The sequence below is a fragment of the Xenopus tropicalis genome, chromosome 6, assembly GCF_000004195.4.
Source record: "Xenopus tropicalis strain Nigerian chromosome 6, UCB_Xtro_10.0, whole genome shotgun sequence".
Lineage (NCBI taxonomy): Eukaryota > Metazoa > Chordata > Amphibia > Anura > Pipidae > Xenopus > Xenopus tropicalis.
In genome coordinates, this window is record NC_030682.2 from 89,251,312 (window position 1) to 89,278,952 (window position 27,641).

Consider the following 27,641-nt stretch of genomic DNA (forward strand, 5'->3'; position numbering starts at 1 on the left):
ATATAGTTTTCATTTTCTGTATTTTCTTTTTGCAGGATGATTATAGGGTGAGTAGGACAAAGATTTAAAGTATAAAGCTATCTTGGTATGTTATATCCATTCAGTGTTTCTATATATTAATAACTAAATATGTATTAATAAAATGCTTTATGATTAAGTGTGCTGATTTAGGTGAAGCTATTCTTCCGACCAGCTGCAATTGCTTGCCTGGAGATCCTGGGTTTGAAGGATTCCCAGGAGCAAAGGTAAAAGTTTGGTTTTACAATATTTAATCTTTCCGACATCATTTTGTAATTATTTTTACGTGTGTGTATCTAGTATGAATAAATCTAAAGCCACTGGATGAATGAAAATCTTTATGGTTATACTTGTGTGTGTATTTAATGTTTTTTTATGATGATCTATCTTAGGGTGAAAAGGGCAACCAAGGTGCTGAAGGCTATATTGGAGTTCATGGTAGACATGTAAGTATCTGCCTAAAAAAAAATCTGTCTATTAACTATGACATATTCTATAATATGCAATACAGTACAGTATAAAATGCTGGAGAGCTGCAATAAACAAAAGGAGAACAACTGAAATTGTATTAGGATCGTACCTTCTATTATCCTTAATATTAAAGACACATTACGTTATATATTTAATGGGCGTTTATTATGATTGAACACACTAGAAACATTTTTTGGTACTGTCGCTGTACGCTATTAAAATTAGTTTTAAAGACAAGGGTTTGACTTTTATTTCTCTTCTGTTTAAGAGACAACACTGTATAATTATGTAGCATTTATACATACTGTATGTGAGTAAAGTTGCCCATATCTCATTGGCCTGTGTATTAATTAATAGTTAATCAACATGTATTATTATTATATTGTAGTGCAAACATTTCACTTATATAGGTAGCCCATTTTGGGTCTTCACCCACAGGTAAAGAATCAGTACTATAGACAATGTATGTACTTTTTTTTGTTGCATAAAGATAGGTTTATTTTAATACCTCTTGATTAACTGTATTTTGTATAAAAGTTGTGTATAAACGGATAACATGTTTTGCACACAATAATCGAAAATTTGCAATGTAGACTAAATAATGTGATGTAGTTTAATTGGTCTTTTGCTAATACTATAGGGTTACAGAGGGGCCAAAGGAGGACAAGGAAGAAGAGGTGATACCGGTACCAGGGCAAGTATAACCTTGAAATAAATATTTTCTGTCTTATTCTTATGTGTTGTAACTTTGTACATAAACATCATATAGCCCATATAATATATACTATAGGGATAAGTTCCTGTACACGTTCCTGGACACAAGATGTAGGCATAAAGTACTTGGACACCCCTTTTACAGTTGTATTGTTGGAACAATCACTGCCAAGATCCAAAAACAATGCCAGCACAATAACTATTTGCTGGGAGCAGGAGTCTTTTTATGGGGTATTAGCCACCCACATGCTTAAACTTCACCATGTGCAATGCAAAAATATGGTGGAGTGGTATGAAGCTTACTGGCCGCCATTAGACTCAGGACAAGTGGAAGTGTCTTTATGCTTCACCATAGGTATATCTAGCTCTCCCAAAACCATTTTTTTTGTAAACCAGTTAAAATAATGCAAAACAACTTATTTTTCAGCAAACTATAATATGTTTAGATGGGGGAAATTAGATACATTTATATGTTTAAGTGCTTGAGAAGAAATTATTTGTTTCCCAGTGATATCACTGCATAAACGATCAAATAAATAATATTTATTTTTAGAAAATATATATTTCTAATATATTCTGTAGATATACCTGTAGATATCTACAGATAGATAGATAGATGATAGATAGATAAATACATAGACTGGCTTACATTTATATTTTCTTCTGCAGGGTGACCCAGGTCCTGATGGTGATGAAGGCCCCTCTGGTTTCACAGGTGATATTGTAAGTAATCAGACTCTGCAACTGATACTATAGTGTCACTTTTATCCTAGCCAGACATATTGTGATTCGCTGCAAAGCTGTATTTGGCCATCAGTCATGTTGTATGATACAGTTATTTGCTGTTAAATTAGCCTTTCTCTGATATTTTGTTGTTCTTCTTAAGGGCTACATAGGACTGCCTGGAATCAAAGGAGAAGAGGGTATACCAGGAATTCAGGTAACTCCATTGACTTTAATTTTTAATAACTTTACAAATGTGTTATACAAATGTATACAATTATGATAAAATTTCAGAGGGATCTGAAAAAACACATTTCATAGTAGATGACATGAATGTACAGTAGTTTGTTAAGGGAAATACTTGGAGACAGATATCTGATAAAAGTGAATGTTTTGTAGATAATGTCAGTTTTGTATACTGGAGTAATTCCAGTTTAAACACAAACAACAAAAAAAAGAATATATGTTGTTGGACCAGTGTAGGATCAGCACAAATCGAAAACATGCTACCATATTTAAGGTTACAGATTAATTTTTTTGTGGAGTTAGTCTTTATAGCCCTATAGATTATGTGGGCTTGTTAGTACAGTTATGGGATCTGTTATCCCGAAACCCATCTCCCATAGACTCCATTTTAATCAAATAATTCACATATTTAAAAATGATTTCTTTTTCTCTGTAATAATAAAACAGTGCCTTGTACTTGATCCCAACAATACTATTGGGTTTATTTAATGTTTAAATGATTTTAAAGTATGGAGAGCCAAATTATGGAAAAACCTCTTATCTGGAGATACCCAGGTCCCAAGCATTCTGGATAACAGGTCCCTGAACTGTATTTGCATTTAGAGGACACAACAGAGAAGCTTAAATGCACTATAGAGATATTTGTGATACTGTCACAGATTATCGAAGAAATTTAATTTTGTAACTTTGCTATACCATGTTACATTGAATGGGGAAGAATAGAATTTAAGTTGTTTTTGTGAGTAACCAATCATCATTATAAATGGTTTTATAAATCTTAAATTAATGTTACCCAAATATTAAATTTACCTTCTGATTTTTAAGGGAGAACCTGGACTCACAGGGCCCCGAGGAGAACAAGGAGAAATTGGAGAGACTGTAAGTAGGTTATATTATCTGTGCGTATATATATATATATATATATATATATAAAATGGCTAAAAATGATGTGTACCTACAGGGAAGTTGCACTTACCTGTAAGAGAAAATGTAGGGGTCATTTAAAACCTCTGTTTTTTGCACTTTGCCTCTAGTGCCTCTAGTTAGCAGAGAGTGCTGTCTGTGTTCCACAGCACTCTATTCAAGACAAGTGAGCTCTCACTAAAAGAGTCCTCTACCTATCTTCTAAATCCCATGGCGTGGGTTTAAATACCACATTTCTTTTTTTGAAGTGGACTCACCCCCGTCATAAGGGCGAAGGGCTGAGCGGATCGGCAGTTGGCCTGGAAAATGCAAAAGCGAACATGTTCCAGGCCTACTGCCGATCCGCACCGATCTGTGTGCGCACACTCTGGCAGTTGCCCTAACTTTTAATGCACGCGCACAATGCTGCATACAGAAGCTGATCCGCTTCTCTCAGCCAGGCAGAAAGGTGCAGATTAACGCTTCATCTGCCCTCGCCCTAAAGGTTCATAAGAAAAACAAAATGTATCCACTTCCATGTTTAAGAACAGATATTCCTTCACTTGTGTTAACTTGTAAGATAGGGGAGCCTGACCCAGTAAGTGACATATATGATCACTTTAATTATAATTTTAGGGTGCAAGGTGCAGTTTTTACAAAGGTGAATGCTCTAATATAAAGAAAAACACATTTCCTAAAAACATTTTGAAAAATATGTTTCTGTTTCTGAGCATGCTGAATTATTTCCATTTTATTCTAAAGACTAAGATACTACACTCAAAGATGGAAAGCTAGAGGCCCCAGAATGTCAGAAGTGCAAATTTTTAAAGTGCTACGGATCACAATGCTGGACCCCTTAATGTTTGAAATAACTACAAAGGAACAAAGATGCTGAATAATTAGATATTAAATGACTTGTTCTTTCTCTGTCTTGCAGGAATTTTGCTCTTGCTGCTGTTACTTGTACAGCATCATTAGTTAAATTCTAAATTGCTGACATATACATATTCTTTTGAAATTATAATTAAATAAGAAAGCTCTTTGGTTCTGAACTAGACTTTCTACTAAAGACTGATAATAATGTGAGAGGAAAAACTTTTTGAGTGACAGAACTTTATGGCAGGGATTATAGCTAGAGATTTTGGATCAAAGCCATATTCCCCAAAAGACTAAGGATCAATGACTTTATTTAAATGGATTGCACCATTGCTAAATGGAATTCTTGGCTGTGGTTGATTTAACAATGAACTGAGGCAAAGCAAACGTATATATTGAACTTAAAAACTAATATTAACTATATTAATATAAGAAATCAAACCTTACATGCACCAGACTGCTATTACCAATGTAAATGGTATTATAATAAAAGCAGGTTAATATGTGATAGCAGTATTCCTGCAAGTGTTTCAAATTAGGGATGCACTGAATCTAGCATTCAGTTCGGAATTCAGCCAAGATTCTACCTTTTTCATCAGGATTCAGATTTGGACGAATACATGCTGCTGGCCGAACTAAATCTGAATCCTTCTTGTCACGTAAACACAGAAGGTGAAAAATTTTCGTTGCGTGCGCATATTTAACTTTGGATTCGGTTCAGTATTTGCCCAAATCTTTTACAAAGGATTTGGGGTTCGGGCAAATCCAAAAAGTGGATTCGGTGCATCCCTATTTCATTTTAAAATATAAATCTAAAGTGGTACCTGAACCAATTGTTATTCCTTCCATAGTGTAATTATTAAATGAAGAGTTGCATGCTGCAGCATAGTGCAGATGTGTGCCTTGTTGTATTTGTTACTAGTGAACTGCCTCTGTGCTTCGTAATTGTAATTCTTAAATTGTATACAGTATTTATAAGTTTGTGGTTGTTTATGCCATGCAAACCCATACAATTACACCAATAGCCTACACAAATCTACACCTAGGGTATCCCATTGCAGTTAAATAGAAAGAAAATATCTAGCTTGAAAAGTAGCATAAAATGATGAATAAAAAGGAGAGGCAATCTATGCTAGTTTTTACATTACTTTTTTTTATACATTTACACCAGAATTTTACACTTTGCAATAAATATTATTAAAAATAATTCCATCTCATTATGATTTTGTGTGCTTTTCACATATATCCTAGTGATGTGTGGTTGGAAAAAAAATTGCACGTGACCTGGCCTGCTGAGCTGCATCCATTTATATACCTACGCCAACCCAACCCGCCTCTGATGTCACAGAGGGGCGGGGCAGCTACTCTGCTATAAATAGACACTGCTGGAGGTGGAAGGGTGGGCACAAAACCCACGGGTTTTGGGTTGGCCCACGCATCACTGTTTAAGAGGAGTTGGTTATATTTAATAGCTAGTTAATTTCACACAGATACCTACAGTGACAATTAAAAATGCAATTTAAGGCAGACAACTTGCAAATGTGTTATTTTTTCCCTCATTACAGGGTGCTGTTGGAAAACTAGGAAGTGATGGCATTAGGGGATCTCTTGGTGAAAAGGTATGCAACAAGAGTCTATACATATTCAGAGTTATTACTTATATGAGTTGTTTGAATGGTTATTAGCATTATAGTTCATTCTAAACAGTAATGAACAGGGGATTCCAAAATATACAACAGGATGTATATAAGGGCAATGAATGGACATCATTACATGTTCATATCAACATGTTACTGCACAACCTACTGTAGGTACCATGATGTTACCACAGAATTCCAGAAATATACATATACATACTGTACATATACAATGCCTGATTAGATGGGTACTGTACAAGGGGCCTACATATTTTTCCATCATTTAAACTTCTGCCCAAACAACTTGAACAGCAGGAAATGAGGAGCTGTAGCTACTCTTTACTTTCTCAACTGCATATGCACCATATACTGTCCAGTAGGGTGCATTAGCATATAATATAATTATATATATATATATATATATATATATATATATATATAATAACATTTCACATTAACAGTACATACATTTTTTTATCACATCAGGTAGCATCTCTACATAGTGACAATATCCCTGCAAAATAGGCAACAGCACATTAAACTTAATTTTAAACACTTTATATTGCAAAGGATACATACCATGGTAAACACCTACATAACTAATTCACATCATATACATACTGCTTTACTGTACTAGCAAACTACAGACAAGTCACAAGGAATGACAGATCATTCAGCCCGTCTACCTAAGCTCATATGTGCCATCTGACAACCTGCCTTGCAGTAGTACATTCCTTGCAGGGGCATCTTCTCCTACATTCTTAAACACAGTGGGACTGTCAGAAGATCTGCCAGTTACCGTAATATATATATATATATTCCAGGAAAATATACATCATGTATGGGTAGGTTAATTCCTTCAGGGTTCAACGAATACTAGGGGACACACTTATAGGAATGCCTTTCTATTGCATACCTATGTAATGTTTTATTGTTTATCATAAGGCAACCTGGCTGCCCGTGCTGAGAGAAGATGTACATGTTGAATATCCTACACAGTAAACATGCCTTGGCTTCTCCTGTTATGCTTAAGGGAATATCCATTAAAGATAGTTCAGAATAAAGCTTTGTTGTCTTTTCAAAATCAGTTTTATATTTGCAACCTATTATTTTTAAGTAAGAAGCACTTCGAGGAAAAATGTTTACATTATTTTTACATTATATACATATATAAATATTCATGGGGAAACATTTTCTTCTGATGGCTTGTTCTTACTATTATTTTTATGTGATAAAACAACCACTTCTTTTAATTCAAATGTAACATTGCAATGTTTATTAATATTATCATTTTCTACCATTTTACAGGGATCAAGAGGTCCACAAGGAAAGGAAGGACCTCAGGGACCCGAAGGGCAAAGGGTAAATTGGCATTATATTATACCTTTATATATTTATTTATGGCATAACGTATAAATAGTTGTTCTTGGGCACACATCTCTTTCTGACAGTTTTTGGAAAATCTAGGAACATTAAGTGATAGCCAAATAAGAATGTAAATTTCCAGGACACAAAAAAAGATGTCTTTGAAATATATTAACGAACCTTGGACTGAAATTTACAAATGCCAGCTTCTTGAACAGACATGCTTTCTGTAGCACTGTGGAATCGAGAAGGCCAAATGAGCCAAACTAGCTTGAGATGGCCAATAATCACATCGTTTAAGATCTGAGGGCAGATATTTTAAGAATTTCTAGGAAAAAAAGCCTAAGCTGACTTGGATGATTTAATGTGTGACCTGCTGCCCTCACCCAGACAAAACAAGAGAAAAGCAGCATTGGTTTAGATGATTCCCCCACCTGATCATAACATTCCTCCCACTCACACTGCCAGAAACTGATGCACAGAAACCCTCACAACTAGCGTTTTATATCCTCAAATTGCAAGTCTTAAAAGGGGATGAAGAAAATGCTCTCCAATTTTCATACAGTTTTGTGAGACGAAGTCCAGATGTTATTTCTACTGCAGTTTATGAAAAGATTTATAAAAAGAACATCTGTATTCTGCTCTTATGTGAAAGATTATATACTGTATATTGCTCCTGTGTGATAGTAGGCTCTTAATTGTAGAGTAGATGATAAAATATGTTGGCACATCTGTGTACTATAGTACATGTCTCTATAGTAAATTCTCGTTAACTATGCAGTTTATGTAGATTCTATCTTTTCAACATTTAAAGTCACATTTATTAATAATCATGGCTGCAAAAAAAACCATGTCTAATTGTAACTAATGTCCATAGATAATTTCCCTGTGATTTTTGGAAGTTTTTGGAAGTTTTTTATGAAATATCCAGACAGGTAAATTACAAAGTTGTGGGACAAAAATCACAGGATAAGTTAAGAATTTAAGTTTTCATGCATTTTCAAGCTATTTGAACAATCAAATTTGTCACATTTTTGCAACAGATCAACAGATTTTAGCTGGTATGATTTAAATTTGTATTCTTTCTGTTTTTTTTTATTAATACATTGCGCAAAATCGCGAAATCGTGATTTCTACTTTCCAAGATTCTGTGGTTATGTGTAAGGTCATAAACTTGACCACAATGTTTTTAGCATTCTTGATTAGAGCAAGATAATGATGGGTGGGAAAAGTTATCATTTTGTACAAATATTAGCATTTTCACACATTTGTGTGTATGGGATCTGTTATCCAGAGACTTAATGTTCAGAAACCTCCAAATTAAGACAATACCTGTTTGAGCAAACTCATTTACACCTGACTGTTATTTTCTCTATTCAGCCTTGTATTTGATGTTAAGTAAGCAAGACTAAACGAATATTAATGAAAACACGATCCTTAGAGCCATTTGTATTTATATATCTAGTAGCTGTATGGTATGGCACATTAGCGAATGATCCCTTATCCTGAAAACCCCAGCTCCCAAGATTACAAAGATGTACAAATGAAAATAATAATGTATTTTATAATTATATATATTTATAATTTATTTTTTGAATTCAAATGATAACAGGGTGATGGTGGTACCCCAGGATTTACAGGAAGCAGAGGGGATGCTGGATACACGGTAATTAAGCTATTATGTGCTATATACTGTACTACAGGTGATACTGACAGCTTGGCACAGATGCAGTATATGTCTTATTTTATTAAAGAAATGCTTTGTTTTTACACATAAATTGTTTCTTCTATTACCAATGATTATCTCCTCCCCACCTCCAGCCTCTCCATCACTTACTTGGGGGCAGGGCTGGGAACAGGAGTAGGCAGAAAAGGCACCTGCCTAGGGCACAACAGTAAGGGGGTGCTATGTAGGTACGTCTGTTGCCAACCCCTAGTCTGGAATCTCTTACCCAGGGTTGAACTTGGAGGTGCAGGGCCCAACAGGGCTTCTGCATCAGGGACCGCTGTCCCCCCCAAATGGCCCCCGTCGCGGCCTTCACACACCTCCCCGAGTGTCACCCTCACCCGTCCACCCCCCTCCCCCGAGCGTGCATAAATGGAATTTACCTGCAGCACGTAAGGGAAGGGAGACCGGATCGGTGGAGGGCCCTGCGGGGATCGGGTCTGGGCCCCGGTGGCCCAGTCCGACCCTACTCTTTCCCCTACCACTGATTTCCTGGCCCTCCCCCCCTGCACGGTGGGGGGGGGACAGAAGGGGAAGTGGTGGGGGTGTGGGCACGCCTTTACTTGAGGGCTCCATCACCCCAATTCAAATTTAGAGCTTAGTTTATATCATCCCCCTACACTGTGTTTTAGTTGATGCATTTGGTCTAGCTATATCTGTGATTTGTTAATGATTATTATTGCTATCATAAATTAAAATGTAGTAAAAGCCTATATTGCGTATTTTGTGTGTGTATATGACATAGCAAAGTTGTTTTGCTGTTTCTGTGCCTACTGTAGATGTCAGTAATTAATATTTGGAATAATTTCTTGGAAATAGAAAGGGAAAATATAACATCCTTTAGAAAATGGGAAACATTTAAAATATGTGAAAGAAACAGTATTGCCTGCTATGTGCTACCAATTTACATAGTGCAACTAAAGTGGAAAAAACAACTATCTTGCATATGAAATGTTGGTTTGTCATTTCAGGGGTACCCTGGAATTACAGGAGATCAAGGAGAACAAGGATTAAAGGTAAGGATATTTAACATTACTGTATGAAAGTATTATAAAAATCAAGTTTGTAGGTCTGCAGAAACATCTCAGTTTTCAGTTAAATACTCATGTGGCAGATGTCCCTTCCCTGGAGGATCCTTCTTTTGTTTCCGAACTTGAGGTTTCAGATTTTTGATGATGGCTTATTGTGCAAAAGTCACAGTTTTCATGCGACAACTCAGAAAATTTGTATTTTTCGTGACGTTTCTGCAACTTTTCCCCACACAGATTTTTTCAGTTCAGACTGTTTATTAAATGAAAGACATTTGTGGAAAGAAGTTTGTTCAAATTTTAAGATAAAATAATTAAAAATGAAAAATGTTAGGGGGGAGATTTATCAGTTTGGGTTTTTGCACTAAAAAAACTCGTATTCAAATTATTCGAGTTTCAAAAACTCAAATTTCTGGCATTTATGCGAAAAACCTGAAAATTCAAATGTAAAGATTCACTTTAAAAGCTTGCGAGTTTCTATCGAAGTCAATAGTCGTAGGCAAAGTCAAGCCATATTTTCAAAGTTCGTTTGTTCAAGTTTTTTGTGCTTTTTGAGGTATTTGAGTTTTGTATTCCAATGAGTCTTCCTTATCAATAAATACGTAAACATTCGATATGCAAGTTTATTCAATTTAGAAAAAGAAATTCAAATTCACAAACTCCAAAATTAATAAATAAGCCCATTAGAGTTTTAGTAAATCTGCCTTTTAGGGTAAGGTCACATGGGCATGCACCCAGAAGCATTGAATACCCCCAGGTGCAGGCATATACAGCCAATATCTGCCAGCAAATGCCAAGTCTTGTGTAGGTTGGTGGATATTGCTTCTGGGTGCAGCCACAACATGAAGATTTTTTAAGTGTACTGGCGTATTGTCAGCCTGTGCTTATCTGTAGGCTGACAATACACCCGTAGGGTTAAACTCCATGGGAGATTTTGACCAGTTTTTGTGGGTCAGATTTTATCTGATCTTGTCATGCAACATCACACAACAGCATGCAACAGCACAAGATTTTGTAGTATCCTTTTTATGTCTGCAGTCATGGGGCCACAGATCACCTAACTTGCTAGTTTATATTTCTGTTAAATATTAGTGTATTTGCAAAAAATTGTACGATGAGCCACTACAGATATTTGCAAAGTATTTTGTTATGTCACTAAGATTCTACTAATAAGTTTCCATGGACTGTATAAAGGCATTCATGCTGTGAGAAAGACCAGCCTATAGCTTTCCTAATTTCCTGAACTGACACTTTTATGAAGTGGCAATGCCCACAATGCTCTTATTTCCTTTGGAATTAGCTTTCAAGATTTTTTGATGATAAACACAATCCATCTTGTCAGTGCTGTTTTTGAAACTGCTGACATTTTATTTTTTTTTTTTAGGAATTACAAAGTTCCTGTATATTCTTGTTCTCTCATTGAGTGTTCACAGGTTCTTAGCCAAATGCAGACAAGACTTCTTTCTAAACTGAAACAACTTTAAAAAAGAAAGTATTCAGAGTAATTGTTGGGCTGGAAAGAATCTTTGTGTGAATGGGTTTTGGCCCAGATGACGCCCATACATTTTTATATATGTTATTTTAAATGATTGTTATAAGTAGGGATTTATTGACAGTGGGAGTTCCTTGAAAGAATCTAATCTTTTGGAAATATGTGAGTATGGATAAGGCCAAAACTATAATGCTTCCTTTCACTGTAGCTTTCAAGATCTGAGCATTAAACGGACAGAAGATCATATTCTACAGAGGCTTCAAAGTTGTTAAGGGCATATATATATATATATCGGGTGTAGATGGGGCCTTTTATCTAAAGTTTCTTGAATTGTGTAAATCCTATTAGCTTACTATTGCGTGATGCTGATATATGGAATGCTAACTTTCTTAGTCAGGGTGGGCAAATCCTTCATTTTTCCTTGCCATATATTCTAAAATACTTCAAGGATCAGAATGAAGAAAATAAATTCCTACACATTCCAATTTGTTGTGCATACTTGGGCATGCCTCATTTATCTATGGCAGAAAATACATTACTTATTTTAAATTTGTTTTCACATGAAAGCATTATAAGATACAGGATGCCATATTGTCTTCTCTATCCTGAAATAAGACATGTTCCCTGTACTGGAGCGATTGTCTCCTGCTTCTACTTAAATGGACACCAGTAAATTCAAATGGCCTGCATAGATTTATAAATAGTTTTCACTTAGGCAAAATGTTTAAAAGTGCAAACTAATTCCAGGCATGCTCTTTACATAAAGGGATTGCTGACCAACATCCTAAGTATATAGATTATTTACCATTCCACAGAACACTGGGTAGGAAGAGACTGGGTAGGGTTTTGTGTAGACAACAGATTTATAGATATTTTAATACCAAACAATAGTAAAAGACTTCTGCAAAGAAAGCCATCTTTACAGTACATTTGTTGATAACCCAAATGGACCCATATTCACAGATACTCTCTAACAGCACTATTTTATTCATTCCTCTCTGTCTGTCATCTTCCACCTATAATGTACAACAGGTTCCTTCTATAGTCTATATTATGAAGAGTTAATGTCATGCCTGAGATATCAGCATATGAGCTGCAAAAATATATTTATATATTAATTGATAAAATGTCACCTAATCTACATCTAGGGGCTGATTTACTAACCCACGAATCCGACCCGAATTGGAAAAGTTCCGACTTGAAAATGAACATTTTGCGACTTTTTCGTATGTTTTGCGATTTTTTCGGATTCTGTACGAATTTTTCGTTACCAATACGATTTTTGCGTAAAAACGCGAGTTTTTCGTATCCATTACGAAAGTTGCGTAAAAAGTTGCGCATTTTTCGTAGCGTTAAAACTTACACGATAAGTTGCGCATTTTTCATAGCGTTAAGTTTTAACGCTACGAAAAATGCGCAACTTTTCGCGTAAGTTTTAACGCTACGAAAAATGCGCAACTTTTTACGCAACTTTCGTAATGGATAGGAAAACTCGCGTTTTTACGCAAAAATCGCATTGGTAACGAAAAATTCGTAAAGAATCCGAAAAAATCGCAAAACATACGAAAAAATCTCAAAATACCGATCATTACGAAAAAAACGCAATCGGACTCCATTCGACCCGTTCGTGGGTAAGTAAATCAGCCCCCTAGTCTATTTAATCCTGTTAAGTAAGAATATTTTTTAGTAAAGATAAATATGAGAGTGATAACATCATGTCATGTCATATACTGGTAATAATATCTGACTCTTATTTCTGCAGGGCACTAAGGGATTATCTGGGGTTGCAGGAAGGCCCGGTAGACATGGGAAGGATGTAAGTTCATTTGAAAGTATTACTCTTTTTAGGAGTCCACATTTTTCCCATTCTACACATTTGTTATATTAGTTGTTAAAATATTTGGTGAACATACTGTTTTATTTCTATATATGTATGATATTGCATGATATTTACAGGGAAAGATTGGAGTTCCAGGAAGAGAAGGAGAAATGGGAGTTATTGGACTAAAGGTACTTATTTGCCATTTTTAACAAAAAGGAAACATATTCTTAATTATGTTCCTTTTTTTAAAATCACATTAATTTTTTTCTGCAAACATGCTTGCATTTTTAAAAAATGGATTCTCTGACCTGCCAGTCAATTAATAATATATTATCCCCCAGTTTATGCTTTTCAAGTGTGTGTGGGGCAAACAAAAATATTCCCGCACAGTGTAAATCCACTGTCTGTGCATAAATGAATAACAGAAAATAAATAAATAAAATGTAACACATTTTTTTAAAGGAAATGTTCATGGAGAGCTAGACACCACATGATACAAGGCCTGTGGGTCCATTATTATTATTATTATTAACATTTATTTAGAAAGCGCCAACAATAAGTGGGTTACATACATTGGACATCAATAACCGATACAAGAGGTGAAGAGAGCCCTGCCCAAAAGAGCTTACAATCTACAAAGAGAAAGGGTTGAGACACAAGGTGCGGGAATGGGCGTGACAGAGTTGTGAGAGGTGTGGCACAGGTTATTGCTTTTAGCGGCACACTGAACACGGTTATTTTAAACTAGATTAGGGTAAGCTGCTCTAAATAAATGCTTTTTTAGAGATCTCTTGAAGGCAGAGAGATTGGGAGAAATCTGACAGTTTGTGGGAGCGAATTCCAGAGAAGGGGGGCAGCCCTTGCAAAATCTTGAATGCAAGTGTGTGAGGAGGGAATGAGAGAGGAGTTGAGGAGCAGGTCAGTAGAGGAGTGTAACAAGTGGGTTGGATGGTACCTAGAGATAAGTTCAGAGATGTAGGGTGGGGCAGAGTTATGAACTGCTTTGAATGTGAGAGTCATTAGTTTGAATTTTATCCTGGATGGTATGGGAAGCCAGTGCAGGGACTGGCAGAGTGGCACGGCAGGGACTGGCAGAGGAGAAGCGGTTGGAGAGGTGTATGAGCCTGGCAGCAGTATTCATTATGGACTGGACAGTCTTTGGAGGGGAAGGCCAAGTAATAGGAAGTTACAGTAGTCCAGGCGAGATATTATAAGAGAGTGAATAGAAATTTTGGTAGCATCTTGGGTGATAAATGATCATATGTTGGAAATATTTCTTAGGTAAAAGTGACATGATTTGATAAGTGACTGGATATGAGGAGTGAAGGACAGGGCAGAATCAAGGATAACCCCAAGAAGAATGGGGTGTTGGTAAAATTGTTAACCTTTATAGATACCTTGGGAACAATGTGGGCGTTGGATGGGGGAAAGAGAACCAATTCAGTCTTTGAGAGGTTTAATTTAAGGTAACGTTGGGACATCCAAGTGGAGATAGCGGACAGGCAGGAAGAGACGCGAGTTAGAAGCTCTGGGTTGAGATTAGGAGAGGAAAGATAGATCTGAGTATCGTCAGCATAGAGGTGGTACTGAAAGCCAAAAGAATTGATTAATTTGCCAAGTGAGGAGGAATAGAGAGAAAATAGTAAGGGGCCCAGGACAGAGCCTTGAGGAACCCCGACAGAAAGAGGCAAGGGAGAAGATGAGCAACCTTATGTTTGATACCCTGGCTTTATTTGTTCAAATATGTTACATTACTATTAGGTACTTTTAGTGTATTTTATGGATTTGTAGCTTGGAGAAGTCCCTCTGTTCTTTCAAATTATTCTAAAAAAATGGTTAATCATATTTAAATTACAGAATGCTAAACAGCTACACAAAGATGTGGTTACAACATACATCTGAATTGACAGTGAACCATCAGAATTAAAGTTCACCTCTTTCAGATATCTATTGGTTGTTCTGTATACATTACAATTAATCATCCATTTTTTAATTTGCAGGGAGACAAAGGAGATAGAGGTCCACAGGGTCCACAAGGTGTTGAGGGCATGATGGTATGGCACAAGAAGTACTACAGAGGAAACATCACAAATGCATTTGATATGGCAGTAAAATATAATTTGCTTCATTTGCAAATATAGGGACACAAGGGTGCTAAAGGTGATGCTGGAGTACCAGGAGAGCCAGGTCCTCAGGGACTTAGAGGACCAAAGGTACGTACTGTTTCTGTGGCATTCTTAATGGCTCCTTAAAACTGCCAGCGTCAATCATACTGTTTGGTAGTAAAAGTGAATAATATTGGCATCAGCACTGGAGTTTCTGGGATTTGCCGTTTTCTTCAATGCTATTGTCTTTTTCTGTTTGTGCAGGGCTCGAAAGGAGAAACAGGAGATGATGGAGTAAAGGTAAAATGAGTGTGTAATTTTCCTCTTTTGGTCTTCTCCTCCTTTTGCTTCAGTCTGCATTAACCATAATCAAGGTTGGTCTTTCAGCCATGGGCATAAATATGTTGCATTCATGAGAAGTTTACTAAAGGTGCCATTCTTGGTGACTTCTTGGAGTGCAAGCAGCCTTATAGATGTGGTTAAATGAAACCTGGAGGAAGAGGAAGTTCATTACAGCAGTTTTTTTGTTGTTTACTTATAGCCATTACTCAGAGTTAACTAACAGATTGTAATAGATATTAGACCTTAAAGAAAAATCATTTTGTATTAAATAAACAATTAAATATGAGTTCTATTACTCAAACCATTCAAATTTGCCCTAGTGCAACAATCAGTAACCCCCTTTCATAATTTTCTTGGGTTACTGCACTGCTGCAAGCTTGACTGGTATAAATGAACTTCCTTATTAAGCCTACATTTTACTCATTAGGAAAATACAGAAACGAGGAATGTAAAACGTTTTGTTGTAGAATAAAACTTTCCTTTGCAATGGATTTAACTACACCCAAAGTGCATGTTAAAAGATGAACAACCTGATATTAGTATCTCAAAACTTAATTTCTTTTCATAATTCTATATTTACATTTTGAAAATGGTTTTCCATTTCTAATAATATTTGGGGAAATCTTTGTCATCATTATATGTTTTATATTGAGAGATGCTAAATCTCTATGAATCTTTATGAACAATTTAGCATTATTTCAGCAACTTCCTGTTGTACAGTTTCTATGTTTATTTAATAACCTTACCAAACTGAAAAGCCTGTTTTGTTGAATGCCCATTCCTGTGGGCATTAACAAGTGTTTATGGCACCTCAAGTACAGAAATATTTAAACAATGTTTAGCAATACAGATCAGATTTACATTTAATCAGATTAATTCGATGGAAGCTGTTTAAAATCATTCTCTACAGTATAGTTTCAGATAAAGCACTGCAAAATGTGCAGTGTCGTGGTAATGTGAAACCTATTTCCATTAAAAGTGTAATTCCTCTATATATGGGCAGAGATAATTCAGATAAAATCCATGTACACTGGCTAGCTACTCTCAAAACATTGAGAACTGCTTGGATCACAAACATGGCAGGCATTCAGTATGGTACTACATGGCAATTGTCCAAACCATTTATAGAATTTCCCCTTGATTTTTTGTTTTTCTGCACAATGTATGTTACTTTGTGCTATGTCCATTTACTAGAATTGAATATAAATGATGCTTGTGAGTTTTAATTTGGAATAAATATTTTATAGGATATAGTTAAAAATGTATAAACAATATTATATTGGTTATTTATAAATAGGCAGTAATATTGCATATTGTCTGTATGCAATGTAGCATTTCCAAGTAAATACAGTATTATTTTTACAGTAGCAATTATGGTTACATTTAATATAATAATATTTTAATAATAACATGTAATTATATAATTATCATAGCTATACTGTAGATATGTGCTATTAATCATATATAAAAATACATTTTTGCACACATTAGTGTTGTATGCATGATTTATTTTTTCTTGTTGCAATGCTTCTTTTAAGGGAGACAAGGGAAAACAAGGATCCAAAGGAAAGCTTGGAATTACGGTAATTATTGGTTTTGCTTGATGAGAATTTGATTGTGACCATTCACTGGTTACTTTTGAATGAGCAATATCAGAGGCATTGTTTTTTATCCTGTTAGCTTCAGCACATTTGCTTCTTACAGTGTATTGGAATACTGGAGAAAAATGACAATGCAAGAAAGTCTTCAGCGTCTCTTGTAATGGTTACATTGTTGTCATAGGACTACAAATTGTTTGAGGTTGAAAATAAATTCCAGAGAATAATTTTTCTGACTTTTCACTTTTAGTCCACTTTGTACCTATACTGTAAATTAGTTGTCCACTGTATATGCAGTATTTGGGCAATGTCAGTGTATTTTAGACTTAAGTCAGGATTGGTGCATTGGAGAATTAGCCTAGGGTATTACAAGAAATTCTATTTAGTGTTTTGGGACAAACAACACAAATCTATTGTCTTTTTTATTTTTTTCCATTGTCGGTGATCTGATAGAGGGTCTCATACTGGGCACTGAGACATACCTCCTAGTGTACCTGTAGACTAATAATACTTGTACAAATTAGAGAAGATACAAACGCCTGTAAAGATGACCGATGTTGGAATTTTGGTATTTTGATTGACTAACAGGCAAGGGAGTCTGATAAGCCTGTCACACATCACTATAAAGCCATACATCATCATAGCAGGGACAACTTCTTGGGATTTATTATATAGCCTATACAGAAAGATACTATAAGTCTTTGCTTGCATAGGTATTTGCTTATTATGCTGCTTCTCTACTTAGTTGCAAGTCTCAAGGTGACGTGAGTTTTGTGCAACTAAGCATGATATTCACAATGTTATGTTAGGGATGCACCAAATCCACTTTTTTTGATTCAGCTACACCCCCCGAAACTGACCGAATCAAATCCGAATCCTAATTAGCATATGCTAATTAGGGTACAGAAGGGTTACATCTTCATTAACATATGCTAATTAGGGTACGGAAAGGTTAACATTTTTCCTTGTTTACTTCCTTGTTTACATGACAAAAAGTCACGTGATTTTTAGGATTTGGATTCATTTCGCCCAGGAGCATGGATTCTGCTGAATCCGAATCATGCCGAAAAAGGCTGAATCTTGGAAGATGATTTTAAACTATGTAATTACATTTTCCCAATGTTTTGGTCATTATAATGGTGCAATCTTAGGATTTAGGGTACAAGGAGAATCATTAACAAGACTGGTGCCATATAAAATGGTACAAACTTTAATGTTTTTAATGTAAAATATATACCATATGAAATGTTACAACAAAGTGAAAACATCTCTTGAGAGTTCAGTAAAATAACTGGAATATAGAGTATTATAAGCTGGAACTCTTTCTAAGAGAGACTGAATGGTGTTTCTGTAGTGCAATGTCTTAAATAAATAGATCTATAAATCTACATGAGCAAGTCATATAATTAGGTGAGAAAAATTGGGGCAATTCCCCTTCTGCTAAACAAATTAAAATGCCAGTGTGACAGCCCCATGCTCTGTTTTCTGTTAGAAATTCTTAAAAATTACTTCTCCATTTTTTACCCTACTGCCTTACTATTTAGCCTTTTTATAGGTGATTGTGAAGAAGTCCATTTAGAATGTCAATTTGATGTAGCGAGGCCATTTGTTTTAACAACACTATAGAACAGGCTATATCAGTATACCATAGTTGTTCAGTCTAGCTGCACTGCTAAATGTGACAAACTATGTAAACTGCTAAACTGCTAAATAAAAACCAACCATACAATGTTATAATTGTACAAATTTTGGTCTGGCTAAAGTACTTGTCTGAAAGAATTCCTGGAGACAAACAGGTATGTGCCTGGATTTAATGGTGCACAGCCAATATGTATTGGATCATTAAGCAATTTATCATAAAGCTGACTACTTAACTGTAGGCCTTAGACTAGAGCAAAGGAAATATGAGCAAAGGTATAGAGCTAACTTTTTTTGAGTATTCACTTGTTTTAATCATGCTGTGTATGAACTGTGGCTGAATATATTTGCATTATATTTTACATACAGGGTGATACTGGTGACCCTGGAGACAAAGGATCAGTGAGTCAATTTAAAATGTTCCTCTTTTGTTAAAAACCTTGATATGTAAGAATGGAAAACCTACAGTACCTCAGGCAAAGTTAATATAATTCAAATATTATTAAGTATCCTAAGATAGCTCTCCAGACCTTAGAAGCTGAGAGAAATAGATTTTAGTTTTTAAATAGAAATAGTTTTTAAAATTTTGAAAGCCACCAATTTTTTCAAACCTTAACTGGAATTTCCCAAAACAATAGCCTCAGGCAAAGACGTGTGTATTTATTAATTTATAAAGCAACACAATTGTACGTAGTGCTTTACAAGGTGTGAATACAAACAGCGCTATAGTTATATTAAGTTATACAGTAACAATAGATAAATCAATACTTACAGGTTAAAGAAGTTGTTTACCTTTACAATAATGTTTAGTATGATGTAGAGAGTGCTATTCTGATACAATCTGGAATTGGTCTAAATTTTTTATTATTTGCGGTTTTTGAATTATTCAGCTTTTTGTTCAGCAGCTCTTTGGTTTGAAATTTCAGCAGCTATCTGGTTGCTAGGGTTCAATTTAACAGCAAAAATAATTGCAAAAAAAAATAAAATAAAAATATATACTATATAGAGCCACAGTAACCCACTAAGAATTAAGATCTACACACCTGGGTTTGTTCCTCATAGCTCTCCAATCTTTTGATTCTGCTGATACCAAGTGAGCTTTGGCATAGATCAAAATGCTGACTGGAAACATCAATTCTATGGTTAAAGCATTTCCCTCTTTTTATAGCAGCAACATACATTTTTGACACTTGACAATTATTTGCTATATAAGCCGGCATTATTATTATTATTATTATTATTATTAACAATTTAATGCAAATAAGCAAATACTTACATCAAAATAATATCATAACATCTCTTAAGTGTTCTTCTTATGTTTAACCAACATTAGATTGTATTTACCTAAGTCCTTTTTTTATGCTTACATTTAAAAATCTAGAATCCAACATTTAAGTAGTCTTTTTTGCTCAAATCACCCATAGGAGGGAAATTCTATAGAAGAAAAGGTTTTGCCTGATTTGCTTTACAGATGATGTCAAGTTGTTGCAGTGTAAAGTAGAATAATATTATTAGTGGAAATACTTTGAAGTGAAATACTTGAAGTGAATGCTGCTGCTGTGTAGAAATATCCTTGCCAGAAAAAGCTACATGAACATGCATTTAGAAAAAACATGATATAAAAGGATGTGAAATATTAGAGCAATTTCCATCAAAGCATTTTACTCTGATTTTCAAATGAAAATGGCATGGGAAAACATTAAATCAGATAGGAAAAGGTGCCATAGATTGGACTCCTGAATGAATTTGCTAATCAAACCTGCAGAGTATGTATTTATTGTTTTTTTTTTATTTTAAACTTGGCCCTATAAAGTACCCTTACTTTATGGATTAATTGTTTTAGTGAATGTTCTATGGTACCTCAATTGATAAGTGATGAGTCATACAGTATGAGTATTATTTAGGGAACTGATCATATAACCCTACCATATAAGCCATCAGCCTTTTCAAAGTATTGCCACAGCAATGCATGAATTCAAGAATACCTAGAAACCAAATAAGCAGTATTCATAATAATTGTTGTGCAAAATGCCCTTCAGTCTTCCCCCCCAGGTACTGCTTTGCACCCTCTTTAAATTTGCCAGATATTTCACTTTTTAGTTTAAAAATAGGGTAAATATATATATATATATGTGTTTTACATTTTAAATTAAATATTATTTGCTTTAAAATGAAATTAATCCATTAATGTCCCCACCACATGTTAACTCTTTATGTGGCTTATAGAAAGGGAAACGTGGCCCTGCAGGTCCTTTAGGTCAGCAAGGCAGAATTGGTGCCCCTGGATCACCAGGTCCAAGAGGTTATCTTGGTCCGATAGGAGATAATGGAGAGAGAGGATCTCCTGGATCTCCTGGACTTCCTGGACCCCAGGTAAGTAAAATTGCATGGTTTTAGTTCCATATTTAGAACATAATTTATAACAGGACAGATTCTTCTATGCATAAAGCAAATCTAGTGAAACTCAGGACACCAGCACTGCAATAGGTTTTTTTTTTTAAAAAAAAATGCTGTTGAGATGTGATAAAGTGGAGGTATTAAGGGAACAGAAGGTGTTTTGGGCCTGCTGCAGTTTGGAGAAATGCGAATGAAGATAGCTGAGAGAGCATCATTACATTATTAGGCTATGTGGCAGTATTGTGAGGATTGGTAACTGCAAGGTGTCATCAGTCTGTTTAACTTGTTCTGTACTCATTGTATCTAAGGAGACATTTTTGTCATTGAGATTACATTTTGGAATTATCAAATAATTCTTGTTATAAAGGGGTAACATTAAAAAGGGGGAAAAATTATTTCATTTTCTTCCCTCTCCTATATGCTCAGTAAGCCAATCTTCTAAAGTATTACAATACTGTATCTTGCATTAGTTAATACATTTCTCAGCTGCATAAGAGAAATGCCAGCAACTAATGAACCAGCTGAACAGATGCCCTAAGGCAAAGCAAGACACTGTTGTCACTCTTGGGACTAACAGAACCCCCCACTGATTATGGAAAATAGGTCCTTAGGTCACATATACAAAAAAATTAATATTTCTTACCTGACATACTTGGAGTACTGAATTGTTTTTTTAAGGCCAATGATAAATTTAAACAGGGAACTGAATTTTTCTTTTAGGGCTCAGACATGCCTGATCAACTTGTGTATGAGCTGTGCCGTAAAGTTGTTATAGAGCAAATGTCCCAATATGCAGCTGGCATTAGAGGGAAGTGCACTAGTGCATGTCCAACTGCCAACGTTTCATTAATTGGACCACCAGGACCTCCAGGGGCAACAGGAAAAATTGGGAAAAAGGTATGGGCATTGTGAATTTATGTGAGTACCATTACTGTATACAGAAACCACAAATGGCTTACAAAAGCTGGATTTCATTTTAGTTAGGGGCCACTTATATACTGGTTTGAATAAAAGTAATTTCTATCATATCAAATTAATAACCTGCAATAAGGTCACTCAGTGGCATAACAAAAGCTTATAGCAAGAAATGCCCAATTGTAAGCCCAAAATATGCATGCCACAAACACACACAAACATGTACACACGCAATTCATTGCAGCCATGCCACAGTCCTTATGCAATCCTTAAGTTTTCTGCAAATGATTGTAGGACAATCCATGCAAATGTTGGCAAGATAACTGCATTGTGATAACAGTTTTATAAAGTCATCATATAATGTGAATTTAAGGGTACATTTCCTTCACTTATAAGGACTGGTGCAAAAGGTATAATGACAGTCAGTGCAAATAGTGCATATATATATATATACATTTGGGTTAAAAAAACAAACAAACAACCAATAATCCATCAAATTCAATGTCACTTAGGGGCACATTTACTAACCCACGAATGGGTCGAAATGAGCCCGATTGCGTTTTTTTCGTAATGATCGGTATTTTGCGATTTTTTCGTATATTTTGCGTTTTTTTCGGCGTCTTTACGAATTTTTCGTTACCAATACGATTTTTGCGTAAAAACGCGAGTTTTTCATAGCCATTACGAAAGTTGCGTAAAATCTGGCGATTTTTCGTAGCGTTAAAACTTGCGCAAAAAGTTGCGCTCTTTTCGTAGCGTTAAAACTTACGCGAAACTTCGCACCTTTTAAGTTTTAACGCTACGAAAAAGGCGCAACTTTTCGCGTAAGTTTTAACGCTACGAAAAAATCGGGCGATTTTACGCAACTTTCGTAATGGCTACGAAAAACTCGCGTTTTTACGCAAAAATCGTATTGGTAACGAAAAATTCGTAAAGACGCCGAAAAAATCGCAAAAAATACGAAAAAGTCGCAAAATGTTCGTTCTCAAGTCGGAACTTTTCCAATTCGGGTCGGATTTGTGGGTTAGTAAATCAGCCCCTTAGTATATATATATATATATATATACACATACATATACAGGCCTACCAATACACTAACATATATAAACTATATAGGAATACCTATACTAATTTAAGATCTTGAGATCAAAATAGCCTTGGATTATATGCTTGTTCAAGAAATCATCCAAGCCACTCTTAAAGCAACAGTCACACCAGAACATGAAAAAAGTTGTGCATTTGCCTCAGAAGGACTAGTTTATATAAATGTCCTGCTGTTTAAACATGGGGGCATCCATACATAGCAGATAACAGATAAACTCTGTGGAATACAACAGCTTTTTATCTGTCATCTGCTATGTAACCTGTGCCCTTTCTCCTTTTTTCCAGCTTGGCTAGCTACCCCCATGGCTACACAGAAGCTTATTTATATCAACTATAGTAGTGTTTCTAAAGCAAACACATCAGTTTTACCAGGCCAGGTTAACAGCACATTATATTTGAATTACTTTAAAGCACTTATTTATTGGTGTTACTGTTCCTTTAAAGGCATTGATAGAATCTGCCAACACAACATCAGCCAGCAGGACATTCCACCACCTCACTTCCCTCCACTGCTTTCATAATATGCAAAAAGTGTGTTGTCGCCTATCTGCTCTTTACAAAGTTGTTTAAGTCCCTCAGGTTTAGACTTGAAGTTAATTTTATTTCTATTATACAAAGTTATTTTATTATTTCATGTAACCCTTTAAACATGTTAGATCAGGCTTCTCAAGCATTTAAGTTTAAAGGAGCCCCTCATGATCCTTTTGAATCAGTGTAGCATGAAGTGCTTTGAAGAACACAGTGCTTCAAGTGTATGGACAATGAAAACATCTATCAGATGCTCTGCATCATCTCACATGATATAATTCTGTACGTAATGTTCTTGGCCTTTGAATCTCAAATTGTTTGAACAGGGAAAACCTGGTACTGCTGGATCAAATGGAAAACGAGGACCAAGAGGACCAGTTGGCCTTCCTGGACTAAATGGACTTGTTGGAGAACAAGGTGATGTTGGCAAATGTTGCTGTACCAGGACTCTTCACCGTAATTCATATATTTAAACATATTTCTCAAGCTTTTGTATCATGTTATTTCAGGTAACAAGGGTGAAAAAGGAGTAAGAGGTGAAACAGGTATTGGACGTCCCGGACCAGATGGAGTTCAAGGTCCTACAGGTAAAAATAAACTTGCACAATGCAAATGTTTTACAGAGGTAATCCGAATCAGTGTGTTGAATTGTAAGAATTTTCTCTAAACACTTGATGCCAAATTTATTAAAGGCATTCCTAATTCATAGCTTAGATTCATTTGCATAAATATTAAGTTATTAATTGGGGGTTCAAAAAACACGGTTAAGTGGCCTTTTGTATGACACTTAGTTCAATGAATTACAAGAAGATCATATACAAATGAGAGGGAGCCCACAGATGGATAATAAAACAAGGAATGAGACAGGCCGTTAAAGCTTTAGAGTTGTATAAAAGTATAGCACAAAATGCATTAACATATTAAATGATAAAAATGATATAAAATATTGATTGTTAAAGGAGGAACTGAGTACCATGCTCAATAGAGTTTACAATCATGGCAAGAATTTTCAAACCCTTTCATTCCTAGACATACAAATCCACCAGTCAGAACATAGTATTCTTCTCCGGATTGTAAGTGTGCTTAAACTTAGGATCAGATTTATAAGGATGAAAGTTCAGGATAAAGAAACACTGACAGCAGTGCAATACTGTTTTGCATTTTTGTCATTTTATAGAAAGACTAGTGGGGTTATGCAATAAAAGGCACAAGTTAGCAACCAATGAGCAGGTAGAATTTACTGGTCAGCTGTTTAAAAGCAAATATCTTATTGGTTGCTATGGGTTACTGCTACTGGGCAAATTTTGTGCCTTATATTACATAAATAACAAAAAATAATTAACAAATGTTTTTAACTGCCTGATAAGTCCAACATATTAATTTTCTATATCTGGAAACCTGATATCCAGAAAGCTCTGAATTATAGGAAGCCCATCTCCCACATAGTCTATTTTAAGCAAATAAATCTATTTTTTAAAATCATTTCCTTTTTCGCTGTAATAATAAAAGAGCACCTTGTACTTGATTTAATGTTTAAATGTTTTTTTTTGGTAGCCTTAAGCTGGGGTGATCCAAATTACATTAAAAAACCCTTATCAGATAAACCCCACGTAATAATAGATCCCAGGTTATAGTCATCCCATACCTGTACTCAGCATCAGTAATCTGAATTATATACAGCTAGTAATGATTCAATTATATTCAATGCCAGAATCATTAGTTAAATCATTTATGAGTGGTACTGCAGTGGGAGCCAGTCAAGCAGTCCATCCACGTCTGTCCTACAGTATCAGTGAAGTGTAATGTAGATTTATATATGAGTTTTTAGTTTATATGATTTAAATCTGGAAACCCATTATCCAGAACGTTCCGAATTATGGCAAGGCCATCTCCCATAGACTCAATTATAAGCAAATAATTTTTAAGTTTTAAAAATGATTTCCTTTTTCTCTGTAATATTAAAACAGTACCTTGTACCTGATCCCCAGTAAGATATAATTAATCCTTATTGGAGGCAAAACTATCCTATTGGGTTTATTTAATATTTAAATTATTTTTAGCTGACTTAAGCTATGGAGATCAAAACCCCAAGTCTCAAGCATTCCGAATAACAGGTCCCATATCTGTACACATTCATACATATACATTCAGTATGAGCATGGCAGCCCTATTGTAATAGCCTAGGTAGTGTAAGTTAGATGTGTCATATTAGGCACTTGCTTACTGTACACCAGGTTAGTACATTTAAGAACAGTATTTATTTTGTGTGCTTTTATTTGGGTAGATTCCTTAATGATTTCCTATGCTATTTCCTTTGGCCTATTAAATACATTTGCAATTTCTGTCACTGAAACTTAACAGAAACATTGCTAACAGGTATTTGTAAGTCTATTTTGGGTATGGTTTTACTGAAGACCATGCACAGAGTAGAATGAGTGACAGAAATATCATCCCTGTTACACCAAACTTGTTTTGTTCTATTTCACCAAAATGAAAAGGTTTTATCATTACATACCCCCTTTACAGAAACATTATTAGTTTTTTTCTGTTGTTGCTGTCAGATTGGAGGTTCAGATTACTATATTTATTGGGTTTATAAATTTAAAGGGGAACAATCTAATGACCCCTTTATAAACAGATGCCCCCAGAACAACTGTCCTTCTGGTATCTGTCTTAAAGTTACCTGGAGTGACTTTTTGCCGCACGTGGTAACCTGTGGCATGCTAGTGGGAAGGACCCAGCCAATGACTTTGGACACAAGTACCTTAAATAAATGGTATTATTTGATGCATGACTGCATTGTCTGACCACAGCTGCTGTTGTGCTTTATAAATGAACCCTATAACTTTATCACTATATTCACTTAACTCTAGGATATCCAGGTTACCCAGGAGTTGCCAAGGATGGAATGCCTGGTCCATGGGGCCCACCTGGCTACAATGGTCCAATTGGTCAGCAGGGGCTCTCAGGTCCTCCAGGTGTTCCAGGATTTTGTGAAGCCAGAGACTGCGGTATTAACGCACCAACATTGCTAAATGAACAAGGTTTAACGAATGGAAGAGCCTACTGAGTAACAAGAAGCAGAATCTGGAAAACAACAAGATGATTGATGTCTGTGGAGTTCTGATAATGCCATCTGCTAAATAAGAGTTCTCACTCCTTTAGATTCAATCTGAACTATAATATCTGCCACCCTCAACTTCAGATCTTCATTCATTATTTTGTTGTCAAGGACATCTTCTCTTAGAAATATGTAATCTAGTTTTTCTGACTTTTAATGCCTTTAAACGTTACATTTGTTATGCATATGATACACAGTAGGCATTACTGTTGGCGAAAATCCATAAACAATTACCTCCAATCCTTTTCTGCAACTTTTACACCACCCAGAAGACTACCTGATCCACATTGCTTTATAGCTGGTACCTGGAATGAACACAAATATCAATGGACATGCAATAAGTGATACGTGGCCCAATGTTTTGTACCGATTATTGCAGTTATGGGGATGAAATATCTATTATTTTTTTTTTTTTTTGAAGACCCATAGTCTCTAAACAAGAAAGAAAGACCAGCTATACTGATTAAAATGAGAAAGAAAATAAATAGCTGAAAGAAAATAAATATTTCAAAGTGCTGTTATTTGATAATAAAATAACTCAAAATGTCAATGTATTGAACCCATGTTTTGTTTGAACCTTATTTGTTTATTCCTTATCCTATTATGATACAATTCAATAAATAACTCCAAAGTGCCCTCTTCTGCTTTAGACTTAGCGATGAGGTCTTATGAGGAAAAGAAGAAGAAAAAAAAAAAATATATAGTGTAATACTGTTATTACTTCACAAAGTGCACTCTCATGTGCTTTTTAACACCAGTGATGACTTTTACTTATATCACCCTTTTGTGCCCAGTTGTGATATCCCTTTCCGATTGCCAATCTACTTACAGACCCCCTTGGGTTTATATGGCATCCAATTGGTTCACTTGTA

At 35.3% G+C, this 27,641-nt stretch overlaps 1 protein-coding gene across 1 annotated transcript in view; it reads left to right on the forward strand.

Annotated features, from left to right (window-relative positions):
• LOC100488932 (collagen alpha-1(XXII) chain) overlaps nucleotides 1-27,328 on the forward strand; it is a 42,664-nt gene extending 15,336 nt beyond the window's left edge. The window contains exons 7-29 of the mRNA XM_004915296.4: nucleotides 36-47; nucleotides 159-245; nucleotides 411-464; nucleotides 1,130-1,183; nucleotides 1,873-1,926; nucleotides 2,090-2,143; nucleotides 2,998-3,051; nucleotides 5,517-5,570; nucleotides 6,897-6,950; nucleotides 8,566-8,619; nucleotides 9,651-9,695; nucleotides 12,962-13,015; nucleotides 13,156-13,209; nucleotides 15,022-15,075; nucleotides 15,163-15,234; nucleotides 15,391-15,426; nucleotides 17,007-17,051; nucleotides 19,074-19,106; nucleotides 20,931-21,077; nucleotides 21,822-21,998; nucleotides 23,975-24,065; nucleotides 24,158-24,235; nucleotides 26,522-27,328. Of these exons, the coding sequence (XP_004915353.2) occupies nucleotides 36-47; nucleotides 159-245; nucleotides 411-464; nucleotides 1,130-1,183; nucleotides 1,873-1,926; nucleotides 2,090-2,143; nucleotides 2,998-3,051; nucleotides 5,517-5,570; nucleotides 6,897-6,950; nucleotides 8,566-8,619; nucleotides 9,651-9,695; nucleotides 12,962-13,015; nucleotides 13,156-13,209; nucleotides 15,022-15,075; nucleotides 15,163-15,234; nucleotides 15,391-15,426; nucleotides 17,007-17,051; nucleotides 19,074-19,106; nucleotides 20,931-21,077; nucleotides 21,822-21,998; nucleotides 23,975-24,065; nucleotides 24,158-24,235; nucleotides 26,522-26,718 (1,614 nt within the window). The 3' untranslated portion in view covers nucleotides 26,719-27,328. The remainder of the gene's footprint in view (nucleotides 1-35; nucleotides 48-158; nucleotides 246-410; nucleotides 465-1,129; nucleotides 1,184-1,872; nucleotides 1,927-2,089; nucleotides 2,144-2,997; nucleotides 3,052-5,516; nucleotides 5,571-6,896; nucleotides 6,951-8,565; nucleotides 8,620-9,650; nucleotides 9,696-12,961; nucleotides 13,016-13,155; nucleotides 13,210-15,021; nucleotides 15,076-15,162; nucleotides 15,235-15,390; nucleotides 15,427-17,006; nucleotides 17,052-19,073; nucleotides 19,107-20,930; nucleotides 21,078-21,821; nucleotides 21,999-23,974; nucleotides 24,066-24,157; nucleotides 24,236-26,521) is intronic.
• Nucleotides 27,329-27,641: the final 313 nt, after the last annotated feature.